The sequence below is a fragment of the Macaca thibetana genome, chromosome 7, assembly GCF_024542745.1.
Source record: "Macaca thibetana thibetana isolate TM-01 chromosome 7, ASM2454274v1, whole genome shotgun sequence".
Lineage (NCBI taxonomy): Eukaryota > Metazoa > Chordata > Mammalia > Primates > Cercopithecidae > Macaca > Macaca thibetana.
The window spans coordinates 43,462,638-43,478,775 of record NC_065584.1 but is presented as its reverse complement, the minus strand read 5'-3'; the positions used below and the strand labels follow the sequence as shown (position 1 = coordinate 43,478,775).

The 16,138-nt window shown below is 42.1% G+C and overlaps 1 protein-coding gene across 4 annotated transcripts in view; it reads right to left on the bottom strand.

Moving 5' to 3' along the window:
• ESR2 (estrogen receptor 2) overlaps positions 1 to 15,869 on the bottom strand; it is a 69,705-nt gene extending 53,836 nt beyond the window's left edge. For 2 of the 4 annotated variants that reach the window (XM_050797884.1, XM_050797883.1), the window contains exons 1-3: positions 14,936 to 15,869; positions 5,471 to 5,922; positions 2,515 to 2,687 (exon numbers count right to left, since the gene is read on the bottom strand). In XM_050797884.1, the coding sequence (XP_050653841.1) occupies positions 2,515 to 2,687; positions 5,471 to 5,832 (535 nt within the window). In that variant the 5' untranslated portion in view covers positions 5,833 to 5,922; positions 14,936 to 15,869. The other 2 variants (XM_050797881.1, XM_050797882.1) reach the window with 2 other exon arrangements.
• Positions 15,870 to 16,138: the final 269 nt, after the last annotated feature.

Genomic DNA, 16,138 nt, shown 5'->3' with positions numbered 1-16,138 from the left:
ACCATCCTGGCTAACATGGTGAAACCCGGTCTCTATTAAAAATACAAAAAATTAGCCGGGCACAGTGGCAAGTGCCTGTAGTCCCAGCTACTTGGAGGCTGAGGCAGGAGAATGGCATGAACCTGGGAGGTGGAGCTTGCAGTGAGCCGAGATTGTGCCACTGCACTGAGCCTGGACGACAGAGAGAGACTCCGTCTCAAAAAAAAAAAAGAAAAGAAAAAAATGCAAGGAATTTCTCAGTACTGTACCGTCCTGGCCTATTTGAGACAATTTTAAAAAATGAGTGGCCACTTTCAGTTACTGCAGTGCAAAGAAAGGATCATTTATGCACTACAACTGTAAGAGCTTTAACTCTTTCCTCTTTGCACATTTAGAATTTGACATTCCTATCTGATACAGCAGGAAGGAAGAAACAACACAGAGAAGCAAGGAAATTTACTTTCAACTGTTATTAGCTGTAGTCTCAGGGGTCAAAGATGTTTCAAGCAGACAGATGTTTCCCCAACAGAAAAAAAAAAAAAAAAGAAGGATCTCTTTTTAAAAGATACGGTTAGTAGTAATAGGTCCAAATGTTCTTAAGGGGTAAAATCCTAGAACCTCAGCAAGATAGAAAATAGTCATCATATCAAGTTCAGAATTTCAGAAAATCCAGATTGTTCTTATCATATAGCAGGGAACTGGACCTGGCCTTATAATCTACTGTTACAGTTGTCACAGATAAAATATTTGAGCACTGAATATGTTTTCATATCAATCAACCTCATTTCATCTTTAGAAAATCCCTATGAGTATCTCCATTTCACAGAGAAGGAAATCAGCTGGGAGGTGAAGTCACCGAGCTAATAAGTATAAAATCCGGGACAAAGAGGCTGCCATTCATACAGGGTGAATTTCAGGGGACAGGTAGGAAGGTGACTCTTTACCAACATTTCACTCCTCACCATATCCTGGATTCTATCAGTATTTCTCTGATTGAGGTAAAACATCCTCTTAATCTAGAGTTATCAGTCGGTGAGTTAATTTAGTAAATTGCTATTTGCCATTTGCACACTACAAATTCCCTCAACGTTGCTTTTCTTAACTGGCAAAGAACAAAGAGCTGGGGCTTTGATAGAAAAAGGAAGGGAGCTTTCAGATGGAAACGTAGGGTGTTGCCTGGGAGGGGGTGATTGAGGGACAGGCAAAAAGAGAAAACAAGAGTAAGCAAGAAAGTGACTTCAACAAATCAGGGCTGGCAAGGGAGAGAGAGTGTAGCAAGGACACATGCAGGGAGATGGGCTGACCAGCCTTGAAATCAGGGGTGCGCAATTTGAAGTTTATAAACCAAAAAATAAAATCCTAAGGCCCCTCAACCATCTGAATGGGTCCCTCCTCTTGGCCAAGGGCATTACAAAGTTAACCCAAAAAATAAGTTTAGGCCATGATGGGAAGAGGGAGCCAGACATGGTTCATTATACCCTTCTCCCTTTTGGAATCACTGATAGAACAGACCCTTTAAGTCCCCTAAGAAACATTTACAATCTATTCTTTCTGAAGCCTGCTACCTGGAAGTTTCATCTGTATGACAAAACCTTGGTCTCCACAATCCCTTATTGTAACCCAGTCATGGCTTCCTATTGATAATAACTCTTTCAACCAACTGCCAACCAAGAAAATCTTTGAATCGCCTGTAACTTGGAAGCCCCTGCTTTCAGTTGTCCTGCCTTTTCAGGTTGAATCAATGTACATCTTACATGCGTTGATTAATGCCTTATGTCTCTCTAAAATGTATAAGACCAAGTTGTGGCCTGACCACCTTGGGCACATGTTCTCAGATCTGAGAGCTGTGTCACGGGCCACTTGTCACTCATATTTGGCTCAGAATAAATCTCTTCAAATATTTTACAGAGTTTGATTTTCATTAACAAGTTGATTAAAACAAACAAACAAAAAAAACAGTCCAGAAGGAATTTAGAGAAAGTTAGGGAAAAAATCTAAACTCAGCTCAGAAAACAAGGTGATCGTGAACTGAGACCCTCCTAGACTGGGGGAAGAAATGTGTCTAGATCAATTCTCAAAGTCCACTGCAGCTGAATTCCTGATTTCTGACCATTTCCATAAAATGTGTTTATTCTCTCTTCCTCAGGAGCCAGCCCACCATCATGACTGTTAAGCATGCTATATATTAAATTTAAGTAAAAGAAAGAAACAATCTTTGCAACTCCTTGTGAGCACATTTTTTCCAAGAGACACCTTTACAAGGTTGTAACTCGACACCTTCTATCCAACACCCATGTGAGTGAAAGAGGAGTAAGACCCATTCGAGTTGGCTATATAATTTTGGGGTTCTGGGGTAGAAATCTGCAATTCCACCCCACCACCCAACCCACTCCCAAACACACATGATCTTCTGAACTGCTCATCAAATACTTTGTGTGCCAAACAGGCCAGTGGTGACATTTCTGCCAAGTCATCTCTGCAAAATTGTTTGAAAGCAAAAGTAGGAAACTAAAGCAGTTAACAATTCTCTTGTACCTTGAATGCTTCTTTTAAAAAAGGCCTTACATCCTTCACACGACCAGACTCCATAGTGATATCCCGATGCGAAATCACTGCAGACAGCGCAGAAGTGAGCGTCCCTCTTTGAACTTGGACTAGTAACAGGGCTGGTGCAACGGTTCCCACTAACCTTCCTTTTCAATGTCTCTCTAGGGAGCAAAGAAAATATCCATTGAACAGAGCATAAAAGGGGGAAAAAAGGGCTTTCTAGGGAAAAAAAAAAAAATAGCATGAACATTGCCTAATTTAATCTTTTTCCTCCAGGGTTCATGGTAAATATATTCCCGGAAATCTGATAGAGCAAAGCTTTTGATACTGATACCATATCTTCAAAGAGCCACGCTGTGGGGAATGACTAATGTTTGAAAGTGGGTAGGTGAGTTTATGCCCATCCACGTGATGCTGATGAGCATTTGTCACTGCAGAAGACCAGTCATAGCCATGGGGTGGGGGGGTCCATCTCTAAGTGTAATGAAAGGAGTGGCTAGATCAAATCTTACCCACAGGTCTGAACCATAGGCAGGATATGCCTTGGTCTTCTGTAGTTACTCGAGTTCACAAACGCTGCATAGATGGGCCTGAAGGCACACAACCACTTTCAAACATCCATTCCCAACAGCATTGCTAAGCAGCCCTTCAGACATTTTAGGTTCCCATTTAAATGGAGAACAAACATCTCACTCTCTGCAATTTCAGATAAAGGTCTAGATTTAAAATAACTTTCAGGTCAGGAGCAATGGTTCATGCCTGTAATCCTAGCACATTGGGGGGGCCAAGGTGGGCATATCACCTGAGGCCAGGATTTCGAGACCAGCTTGGCCAACAAGATAAAACCCTGTATCTACTAAAAAATACAAAAATTAGCCAGGCATGATGGCACACACCTGTAATCCCAGTTACTTTGGAGGCTGAAGCAGAAGACTGCTTGAACCCGGGAGGCAGAGGTTGCAGTGAGCCAAGATTGCACCACTGTACTCCAGCCTGGGCAACAGAGTGAGACTCTGTCTCAAAAAAATAAAATAAAAATAATTTTAAGAGGAGTAACAAATGGACTTTAAGTTACCTTGAGATGAATGGGAGACAAGAAAAAGGGGAAAGAGAAGAGAAAGGGAGAGACAAAAAAGAAGAGAGAAGAGAAGAGAGAGAACAAGCAAGTGCCTGGCCTGGAAAGGCTTGGAAGGAAGCAGAGGCTTGAGGTTCATAAAGGAACAGAGAGTCTAGCAAGGGAGCCCCAGGCAGGCCCCAAAACACATCTGGCTAGTTCCTGATGTTGCCAGGGCATGGTTCTTTTAGAAAGAGAATGGTGAAGGTATTATTGATTTATAAATGAAGGTAATTATATCATGGATTAATTTGCCACAAAATTAGCAGAACTTTGATTATAATTCATGCTCAGAAACAAAATATGTCTTCCTTTAAAGAAGGAAGAAAAAAAAAACCATTACTTTAAAAAAGTTATCCACAATGTTTATATTCTCTTCTTTATTTTACCAATGAGTAAAATGTTTTTAAAAGAAGAAAAAAAGAATTACGGTGCAATGTTACCATCTCAAAGTTTTATGATAATATTTGAAAGTAACGAATTTCAATATCCAATATGCCCTTAGTACTTTGTTTTAGATGTTTATCTCCCTCTCTCCTTTCTCATTATACCATCCCTTCCCTTCATACCTATTATCATTAGAAATGTTAATAATTAGATGGAAATAACCCATAACATTACCTTGCATTTAAAGAGTACACACATCCTTTATAACTTCAGGGAATGTTAACTGAAGCCTATACATCAATAGTTTCCACCAATCTTTATATAATGTTATTATTTTAGTTCATGGTTAAAAAGCTTATACCAATCATCTGTCTTTTCAGGCTTTGCATGTCTAGAATTTAAGTTGTAATACTGCCACAGTTACTTTTATCCTGGAAACAATTTGTCATTAACATTAAATTGTGATTTCACTATAAGACGACTCTAAAACTGAAAGTAAAGTAAAAATCATTTTTCAAATCCAAATAACTCCGTTAACAGTGACTTAAGTTCAGACCAGGCGCAGTTGTTCATCACGTCTATAATCCCAGCACTTTGGGAGGCCAAGGCAGGCGGATCATTTGAGGTCAGGAGTTCAAGACCAGCCTGGCCAACATAGTGAAACCCTGTCTCTACTAAAAATACAAAAAAAAAAAAAATGAGCTAAGCATGGTGGCACACGCCTGTAATCCCAGCTACTCAGGGGGCTAAGGCACTAGAATCGCTTGAACCCAGGAGGTGGAGGTTGCAGTGAGCCGAGATCACGCCATTGTACTCCAGTCTGAGTGACAGAGCGAGACCCTGTCTCAAAAAAAGAAAAAGAGTGACTTAAGTTCAGTCTTTACTGTATAAAGACAATAGTCATGATAGCAAATTCTCCCCACAACACTGATGTACACATACCACTTTTTAATGAGAACTAAAGTATCAGAATAGAACAGGGCATCCTGTGTTTTGGGTGCTCTAAGTAAACTATGTAATTAATAAAATAAAGAACTTAGGCCAGGCGCAGTGGTTCACAACTGTAATCCCAGCACTTTGGGAGGCCAAGGCGGGTGGATCACGAGGTCAGGAGATCGAGACCATCCTGGCTAACATGGTGAAACCCCCTCTCTACTAAAAATACAAAAAATTAGCCAGACGTGGTGATGGGCACCTGTAGTCCCAGCTACTCGAGAGGCTGAGGCAGGAGAATGGCGTGAAATCGGGAGGTGGAGCTTGCAGTGAGCCAAGATGGTGCCACTGCACTCCAGCCTGGGCGACAGAGCGAGACTCCGTCTCAAAAAAATAAAAATTAAAATTAAAATAAAGACCTTGTCTAACATATTATTTCCTTCTCACTAAACCATAAAGTGATTTGAGAAATGGCTAGGAACTATAATTCAGAATGAAGACTGGACTTACCTGTTTACAGGTAAGGTGTGTTCTAGTGATCTTGCTTCACACCAGGGACTCTTTTGAGGTTCTGCATATAGATGTGATAACTGGCGATGGACTGCTAAAGGAGAAAGGTGTCCAGGTGTTGGCCACAACACATTTGGGCTTGCGGTCTGCCGACCAGGCCCACCTTCCAAGTTAGTGACATTGCTGGAAATGCTGTAATTCATCACAGCAGGGCTATAGAATGTCATGGCTGGATATTCATGGTGGCTCTCTACATAGGAGGAAGGTATGTATATAGAGCCGTGCTCCAGGGGTAAGATGGATTGACTGCAGTTGTAGGAGGAAGGAGAATTAAGGCTAGATGGTGAATTTTTTATATCCATGTCTTGAGATAACAGCTGAGAAAACACCTTGCAAGAAGAGGCACAAAGGTCATTATAATGTTCTCAAAGATTCGTGGGCAAGTATAATGGCTGTAAAGAAACACAGAGGATATTGCCAAGTTAGTTAGAGCTACAGGTGTAACTACAAAAATTTAAATATTTTCATTAAAAAAATACACACATTTGTATGAGATTACAAATACATCCTGAAAATATATATATGAAAATATTAACCTCAGAGGAGTGGGAATGTGAGGCATGAAACTCACATTTTCTGCTTCATTCATCTCTTCATTGTTTGTTTGTTTAATCAACAGTTTAAGCACAAGAGTTTAATGATGAAAATTTATTATAAAATAGTCTTTAAAACTAGAAAACACAGGATTAAATAAAAATGAAAGTTGTTATGGAAAAATAAGCAAGAATAACCAAGTAAACCCTAAAAGAGAAGATCAATGAGCAAGGCTAGTCTCAACCAATATTAAAATACACTGAGGCCAAGTGAGTGAGTTACGCCTGTAATCCCAACACTTTGGGAGCCTGAGGTGGGCGGATCACTTGAGGTCAGGAGTTCGAGACCAGCCTGGGCAACATGGTGAAACCTCATCTCTACAAAAATTAGCCAGGCATGGTGGCATGTGCCTGTTGTCCCAGCTACTCAAGAGCCTGAGGCAGGAGGATTGCTTAAACCCAGGAGGCAGAGTTTGTAGTGAGGAGAGATCATGCCACCGCACTCCAGCCTGGGTGATAGAGTAAGACCATATCTCAAAAAAAATAAAAAAGAAAACACGTTATGAATCTTCAATAATGAAAGACAACAGGTATTAGCAGAAGAGACTGACCAGTGTAACTGTGTCACTTATCAATCTGTTGCCTCTAGGTTTTGTTTTGCTTTTGTCTTTTTTTTGTTTTTGAGACAGGATCTCACTCTGTCACCCAGGCTGGAGTGCAGTGGCGTGATCTCAGCTCACTGCAACCTCCTGCCTCCCAGGTTCAAGCGATTCTCCTGCCTCAGCCTCTCAAGTAGCTGTACTACGGGTGTGTACCACCATGACTGGCTAATGTGTTGTATTTTTTAGTAGAGATGGGGTTTCATCATGTTGGCCAGGCTGGTCTCGAACTCCTGATCTCAAGTGATCCACCTGCCTCGGTCTCCCAAAGTGCTGGGATTACAGGCGTAAGCCACCACACCTGGCCTACCTCTCAGTTTTGAATGTGCCCTTCAATTTTTGCTCTACAGTAAACAACATAATTTTTGCATGTAAAGTGAGCACAAAGCTGGGGGTACTGGCTCATTACAGGCAAATCTTTTTTTTTTTTTTTTTTTTTTTGAGACAGAGTTTCGCTCTTGTTACCTAGGCTGGAATGCAATGGCGCCATATCAGCTCACTGCAACCTCTGCCTTCCAGGTTCAAGCAATTATCATGCCTCAGCCTCCTGAGTAGCTGGGATTACACGCAAATGCCACCACACTAATTTTTGTGTTTTTAGTAGAGACAGGGTTTCACCACGTCGGCCGGGCTGGTTTCGAACTTCTCGCCTCAAGTGATCTGACTGTTTTGGCCTCCCAAAGTGCTGGGATTACAGGTGTGAGCCACTGTGCCTGGCCACAGTAATAGACAATATAATATCTGAGGTATAATTCATCACTTTCTTTCCCAAAACCACTCATTCCCTATTTGTGTTAATAGAAAAAGCCTATTATAGTTACCTTTGACTTCTCCCCTTGACTCAGTTAACTTTAATCACCAAGGCACGTTGGTTTTTTTTCCCAATGCCTTTTTTCCTCTGTCTGTCTTTTGCTGCCATCTTGAAGTAAGCTCTCATTACTTTTTTTTTTTTTTTTTTTTTTTTTTGAGATGGAGTCTCACACTGTCACCCAGCCTGGAGTGCAGTGGCGCGATCTTGGCTCACTACAACTTCCACCTCCCGGGTTCAAGCGATTCTCCTATCTCAGCCTCCCAAGTAGCTGGGATTACAGGTGCCCATCACCAAACCCGGCTAATTTTTTGTATTTTTAGTAGAGGCGGCATTTCACCATGTTGGCCAGGCTGGTCTCGAACTCCTGACCTTATGATTTGCCCGCCTCAGCCTCCCAAAGTACTGGGATTACAGGTGTAAGTCACCGTGCCTGGCCCAAAGTTTTTGTGTGTGTGTGTATTAAAATACAGGTAACATAAAATTTACCATCCTAGCCATTTCTAAGTATAAAGTTCAGTAGTGTTAAGTATATTCACATTGTTGTGCAACCAATCTCTAGAACTCATTTCATCTTGCAAAACTAAAAGCCTCTATCTGTTAAACAAATTCCCCACTCCTCCCTTCCCCCAGCCCCTGGCAACCACCAGCCTACATTCTGTCTCTATGGATGTGATGACTCTAGGTACCCAGCAGTGGTGAAACCAACTATCAGACCACACCAACAAACGACAAACGCCAGGATGCACCTAGCCAATCAATCAGGTGCATGGCAACTTTGCTTAGAAAATATAGATCTCACATCTCAACATATCACCAATCAACTTGTGTAGAATTTCCACATACCCCCAAAAGGATGATAATTACAGTCAGAGAACTGACTTCTGGAGAGTCATTAAAAGGCTAGGTGCTTTTTGTTTGGATATATTTCAGATATACCAGATTCATGTGATTCACAGATTCACTCTTTGTCAGTGGCATCTTGAATAGATAGGAACTTGGTAGCCAAGGCAAAGATTTTTTCTTCCTAAGCAGAGCCATAATAAGGGGAAGGAATGATGAACTTACACCATTGTAATAGTTCTCTGAGACAGGACAACAGGTAGTAAAAAAAAATTAAAAAGGGGGGGGGTCTCTTCTCTACCAGAGGTCTATAAAAATAAATCAACAAACCCATTCTGGTTGAGAAGCCCTCCTCTAAAACAGAGATATAAACTGGTCAAAGGAAAGACTCCCCAAAAGATTTAATTTAACATTGTAAGGCAGCATTTTCCCAACACATCGTTTGAATGTTCAAACATGGCCTCAGTACAATGTTCTGGTACAACAGGAAAAAAAAAGTCTCTAAAGAGTTTAATTGTTGGGCCTGGCATGGAATTTCACCTGGCCAACCAAAGAACCAGTACCAGACATCCTGATTCTAAGAATTATTCATTTATTTGCATGTCAATTTTCTTTAATTAGTCACCATAACCTAAAATAGTTGGTCCATATCCTGGGTGGGGAACAGCCCTGTGTTCTGTCTAGAGATTTCTCTCACTCCCCCAGCACATACCCCTCTGTTTGGCCCTCTCAGGTCACATCCGAATTCAGCCAGAAAGCTTTTTGTACACATGGGATCATGCATGGTGTTCTAACATACTGGCTGGGGAACATACTATGGCTTCTGAATTTAAAAAAAGGTATTTAAAATTCCCAATATTGACAGTGATTCATGGAGAAGAAAAAGGTTGGCCCTAGAAATGACAGAAAGACACTCCAAAAAGACTAGACTGATTTTTATCAAAGCAACTATAAATCTAGTTAATAAGAAATCAGGGCCGGGCGTGGTGGCTCACGCCTGTAATACCAGCACTTTGGGAGGCCAAGGCGGGCAGATCATGAGGTCAGGAGTTCGAGACCAGCCTAACCAACATGGTGAAACCCCATCTCTACTGAAAATACAAAAATTAGCTGAGTATGGTGGTGCATACCTGTAATCCCAGCTACTTGGGAGGCTGGGGCAGTAGAATTGCTTGAATCTGGGAGGCGGAAGTTGCAGTGAGCCGAGATCATGCCACTGCACTCCAGCTGGGCGACAGAGAGAGATTCCATTTAAAAAAAAAAAAAAAAAGAGAAATCAGTCACCTGGGCATGGATGGGTCATGCCTGTAATCCCAGCACTTTGGGAGGCCGAGGTGGGTGGATCACCTGAGGTCAGGAGTTCAAGACCAGCCTGAACAACATGGAGAAACCCAGTCTCTACTAAAAATACAAAATTAGCCAGGCGTGGCAGCGCATCCCTGTAAACCCAGCTACTCAGGAGGCTGAGGCAGGAGAATCACTTGAACCGGGGAGGTGGAGGTTGCGGTGAGCTGAGATTGCACCACTGCACTCCAACCTGGGTGACGAGCAAAACTGTCTCAAAAAAAAAAAAAAAAAAAAAAAAAAAACAAGGTCAGCCACCATCAAGCCTGTTCTTATGTATATTCTATCAACGGACAGAGCAGAACAATCATTCTAGCCCCAGCTCTGCCTGAAAGTCAGGCAATCTTAGACAAATCCACAAATTCCCTGAGCTGCCACATCTTCTTCAGTAGAAACAGGTACCTATTTGGTGCTGTATCTTTTCACAGTGCTCTAAGGATGAAATGAGATGTCTGTGAAAGGATTCTGAGACCGGGCGCGGTGGCTCACACCTGTAATCTCAGCACTTTGGGAGGCCAAGGTGGGCAGATCATGAGGTCAGGAGGTCGAGAGCATCCTGGCTAACACAGCAAAACCTTGTCTCTACTAAAAATACAAAATTAGCCGGGCATGGTGGTACATGCCTGTAATCCCAGCTACTCGGGAGGCTGAGGCAGGACAATCACTTGAACCCAGAAGGCAGAGGTTGCAGTGAGCCAAGATCGTGCCATTACACTCCAGCCTGGGCAACAAGAGCAAAACTCCATCTCAAAAAAAAAAAAAAGAAAAAGAAAAAGAAACGAAATGATTCTGTAAGGTATTATTACACATCCAAGAAGATGAAGCCAGTCTATTGGTATGTCATTGGATACACATACAGTGTTGGTTGGAATTTCCAGACAAGTTACAATGTCTTTATGGCCACCCTGAAGATTTTTGCCTCCTAATTTTACTTTTTGACTTCCGTTCTACAGAAATCCATCACCTCTAGTCCAGATAGCTGGGCTGCTGGTCGCCTGCCAACACTGTGTGTGTGGACAAAATGTCACATATTCCTGATGCCATATTCTCAAGCTTGCAGACTAGGAGGACTTAGACAGCTCATCCCTATTCTTCTTCCACCTGCCCATCACACTTTCCCAAGCATTCAGTTCAAATGCCCCACATTTTTGTGCCCTACAGAAGTAAAAAATTCACACTCACAAAGCAGCAACTAGAAGGAAATTCATGGAAAAGATTTTAAAAGATTTCTTAAGCAGCAAGCATCCTTGATGTGCCTAAGCAGCTGTTTGACAATTATTCGCTTTCTTTTTTTGTGAGACAAGGTCTTGCTCTGTAACCCAGGCTGGAGTGTAGTGGTAAGATCATGGCCCACTACAGCCTTGACCTCCTGGGCTCAAGGGATCCTCCAAACTCAACCCCCCAGGTAGCTGGGACTAAAGGCATGCACCATCATGCCCAGTTAATTTTTAAATTTTTGTACAGATGGTGTCTCACTGTGTTGCCCAGATTGGTCTCGAACTCCTGGCCTCAAGCAATCCTCCCACCTCGGCCTCCCAAAGTGCTGAGATCACAGGCATGAGCCACCACACCTGGCCAATTATTATATTTAAATGCATTCTATTTATTTATTTATTATTTATTTAGAGATAGAGTCTTGCTTTGTTGCCCAGGCTGGAATGCAGTGGCATGATCTCAGCTCACTGTAACCTCTGCCTCCCAGGTTCAAGCAATTCTCATGCCTCAGCCTCCTGAGTAGCTGGGATTATAGGCATGAGCCACCACGGCCAGCTAATTTTTTGTATTCTTAATAGACAAAGGTTTCATTATTTGGCCAGGCTGATCTCGAACTCCTGGCCACCTAGGCCTCCCAAAGTGCTGAGATTACAGGCGTGAGCCACCATACCCAGCCTTTTTAAATATATTCTTTCAAAACAAAATATTAAGGCCCTCAATTAATTTAATATTAGGAAGATAAAACACTCCAAAATCACCATAGAATTCATCATTAACAACTGATTTGCATATAATTCTTAAGAACATGTACATCAGGAAACCCTGCTTCCTTCCAAAATGAGGAAAAGCTAATTCTCCTAGTAACCAATTGGTGCTTATTTAGTTGAATAGGAAATAGAGTTTTGAGGGCTTGAAAAGGGCAAGAGGACCAAGCCTCAAAGGCAGGGGTGGGAGAGAGTTCATCAGTCTTCTTGAGTGTCTTCTCTCTCAACAGCAAGTCTCTGCTCTTGCCTAATACCAACAACAGCCACAGACCATGCTCTGTAGGAACTGGACCAAATTCAAATATTCATTTGGGGCAGGGTTAGAGAGAATTCTGAGTGAAGAGATTCAAGATGACACGGCCAATCCAGAAGTTAGGTTGAATGCTCTCAACTCCCCTTCCAGGCCTGGGTTTGACAGTAGAACACACAACAATTTATTAACAAAATGCTGCAGTCTGGCTTTGAGGAAACATACAAGGCCAGCAATCTATCTTTCCAGGTCACCCTAACTCTCCTGTCCTCTCTCAAGTACACCCACACAAAGATTCTCCACTAAATGCCCTTCATTTTCAAGACCTGTCATAATTCCAGCTAGGAAGGCCAACTATCCAGTTTGCTGGTTCCTCATAAACTTGCTACTCTGCATATCCTAGTTACTACCACTGTAACTGGGTATGCAAGGTAAGTTACATATTTAAAATACAGGCTGTTTTTCATAGAACAAAGGAAAAAGGAAAAAGACATCAATTTTATATATGTATATTAGCAGTACCTACCAATAACAGGCTCCTAACTGCATACTGAATTGAATACTGTATTAAACAGTGAAAACTATTAGTTTACAAAACATTTTGCATCTCCACCCACCAGGAAAATCTAGACTTTAAGACATGAGCAGAGAAATTTAAAAATCCTGACATCTACAAATAAGTTGGGTACAGACCTAAGCCCCTATGAAGATAAATATTTTACCTTCAGCAATTGTAATCACTCTGCATTTTAAATGTCTTCAATTTGTCATTTTCAAACCCTCTTTTGCTTCTCACTATTTGATAATATGCAATTTCAGGTAGCTTTCTTAATCTCAGGTATAATGAAAGTAGTTTTTTTTTTAATATAGAAGTTTTAAAATTCAAAGATTATACCAGAATGATGCATTCTACTAATATGATATAAATAACTTTTAATGGCCTTGTATTTCAGTTCAGGATAACTAATGATATATGCCATAACCAAAGGTTTAAACCACAATAGAATCTAAATCTGCGAAGAACTAAATCTATTAGCCCTATATGAATTTAACACTTAGTCCAAGTCTCTAGTTTCCCATTTGCAAGTAACATTGTCTTTGCCTTGATTTATCCCAAGGTACTAGAATTCAAAATACCACAAACTGACTCATCCTATAAAAAGGGAAAAACAGGTTTTTCTTTCAAAAAAAAGTGAAGGAAAATATGTCTAAGTAAAAACACACTAAAGAGCAAAACTACATATTTATTATGTAGTTTTGATCAGTCATTTTCAGGGGCAGTGGGGTAGGTGGAGGTACAAAGGGGACTTTTGGGGTGATGGAACTGTCTTGTGTCTTGTCTGTGGTGCTGGTTACATGACTGTGCATCTGTCAGAATTCATAGAGGTACACTTACAGAGGCTAAATTTTACTGTATGTAAATTATACTGCAGTAGCCTAATTTTTTTAAGTGCTATTGCACATAAAACAGTGTGCTAGACACTGAATTATGACATCTAACGTTCAAGCATACAATTCTCAAGGGTTCTAGATGTATTATCAAAAACTTACCATTAAACACTTCAAGTTCAGCCTTCAGTATTTTATATTTTATCCACATTTATATTCTATAAAATGACTCAAAACATCACCTAAACTTATCACAAGATGAATTTTGAATCATTATGTGTTCAATACACACTTAAAGAAAATCTCATTGTCTTATTCTTAAAAGTGAACATATCAATATCTATTAAATGTTAATTATATGGTTATGGGTTGAATTTGCTACTAAATTTTACCTTTTCTGAATTATAAATACATTCTGAGAAATGCAAACTGTGATTTATTCACATCCCTCAGAACACTACGAAATGTGTCCTAAACATGTTAATTGATTTCAGCGACTTCTATGTCTTGAGCAAGACTTCAGTGTTAACAAGTGTCTCATGGCTTTTAAAATGAGAACGTTTCAGAAATTCATCTAAAAAATTGCTTGAACGTAAAATGCAATCCTAAGGTGTATACTCTAATGCCTATTGATAAACAGATCCTTAGTTTCCCTCTAGAACTCATGTCAAAATACATTTTCTTCAGAAAAAATAGGAGTCAAAGATGTTAATCATATTCTTTTCATAGTCACATTACATTTGCTTTTTACAACACTCTCAGAAAAGTCTTTCCTTTCACATGTTCACTCTTTAAATGACAAACATCTTTCCCCTCACTAGACACTGAGTCACGAAACTTAGAGCAAAAATAAAACTTTCTAATGGAATGCCCATGTAAATACTAGAAATAAAGCAAAATAAGGCAAACTCTTTCCTTCAAAATGTTGCCTACCACACCCAAACACAATCCTGCTTTTTAAACAGCAAGTAAAAGTAAATCAACCTTACTTTCCTAAATAGAAGTCCACTCAAAGTTTTTTCCACAAATATAACATTCACTTGACTTAATATTATCCTTCCCAGAAGAATAACACACAGGGTGTTAGAAGGCAGTTGTTGGACTCCTCTTCAGCAAATAAAGGAGACCAGATAGAGCTTAGCTTGGTCTGCCCAGGAAAGGAGGAACGCAGCTTGCTGATATGGCTAAGGAATGCCAATTAATACATTTTAAAACCCCTATCATCTGCCTGAGACGTGTACATCTTCCTAGGCCCTCAAATTTCAATCAGAAAGTGTGTTCAACTCCACTGTCATTTCACCCACAGTGGGGAAATCCATCGAGGAAAACCACAGGAAAAAAAAAAGTTTTTCAGACATTCATATTAGCACAAGCAACCCAGAGCTCACAGCACAAACTAAATAAGTTAACTTGCCGGTGTCTTGAATGAAGACATTTAATCAAAGCATACATTTTCCATCTTTCCAGTAGCTTTCAAGACAGTTGGTTTTGGTGACCGTTTTTTTGGTCTTTTATTGTTCTCAACATGACTGGTTTCTCACCGCAGGATTTCAAACAAAATGAGACAATTAAATGACATCTCGAGCGAAGGGGCGCTTACCTTGCAGATAAACACACGGGCCTTGCCTTCTCTAAAATGCGGACACGTGCTTTTCCAGCATTATGGGGCTCCTGGCGCGCGCCCCGCGGCCACCTGTTGAGGAAAGCGAGCGCAGCTCCTGCAGCCCAGGCTCAGGGCGCTAGCCCTGCCCCGCAGCCCCGGGGCCCGTCGCAGCTCGGGTGGTCCCTCCCCGGCCCAGCGCTCGCCGCCTGCTCTCCGCCCTGCAAGTTTCAAGAGGCAGTTATTTCTCGCAGCCACTGCGCTTGCAACTGCCTCCGAGCGGGGGAGTGGGTGTCCAAAAAGCCAGCAGTTGGAGAAACTGAAAAGATCACAAGCGACTAAACGATAAGCCCCTTCTTCCTTTTAAAGACCGAGAGGAGGGTAGAGGGGAGTAGTGCCTGAGCCCACGTGACCACCGAGCCCGGGAGCCCGGCGGTCGGAGCGCCCGGCGCCGCGCGTGACCCCAAAGTGGGAGCACCCTCGAGCCGCCTCCTGGTCCACCCCCAAGGATAGTGGCGCACAGATGGCGCTCCCCGCAGACGCAGTCTCAGATTTAAGAGGTCTGTAGTAGGGCCTAAGAACATGCATTTCCAACCAGGTCCTGCGGGATGCCGACACTGATACAGCCAGTCTGGGGACCACACTTCGAGGATCACGTCCCCCCAGCCCCTGACTCACATAAGTGTCATTCAGTACAGAAGTCTAAGGAGCCAGTGGTGAAACCAGAGAGGCTTTGGGTTTGTCAATCCCCAGCAGCATACGTTAACTTCGGGTCCTGGAGCGGCAAAGCCGTGGACTAGAGGTGGAGGGCGTGGGTTCTCAGCTCTCAAGAGCTCGCTAGGAAAGCCTTTCGCGTTAGATCAAAGATCCCAGGTACTTCCTCGAACTCACTTGGTGGAAGTGGTACTGGGGAGACCTGTGCCTCCGGCCGCTGCGCCCTTCTCGGCTGGAGGTACCTGCCCACCCCTCTCCTCAGGCGAAGGCCCCTCGCGCCTCCTGGTGGCAGCCCCAGTTCCCCCAGCTTAACGGGGTGTTCCCCTCACCCAACCCAGGAGGAGCCTCAGGGTGTGAGACTGCGACCACCATCTTAACTGGCTTTAAGGCAGCTGCTGCTGATGAAAATTAAAAGGAAAGTAACGTGTGACCCACAGGCCATTGCGAGAACCCAGTGTCACATCTGTGCCTAATTAATCATCAAACCAC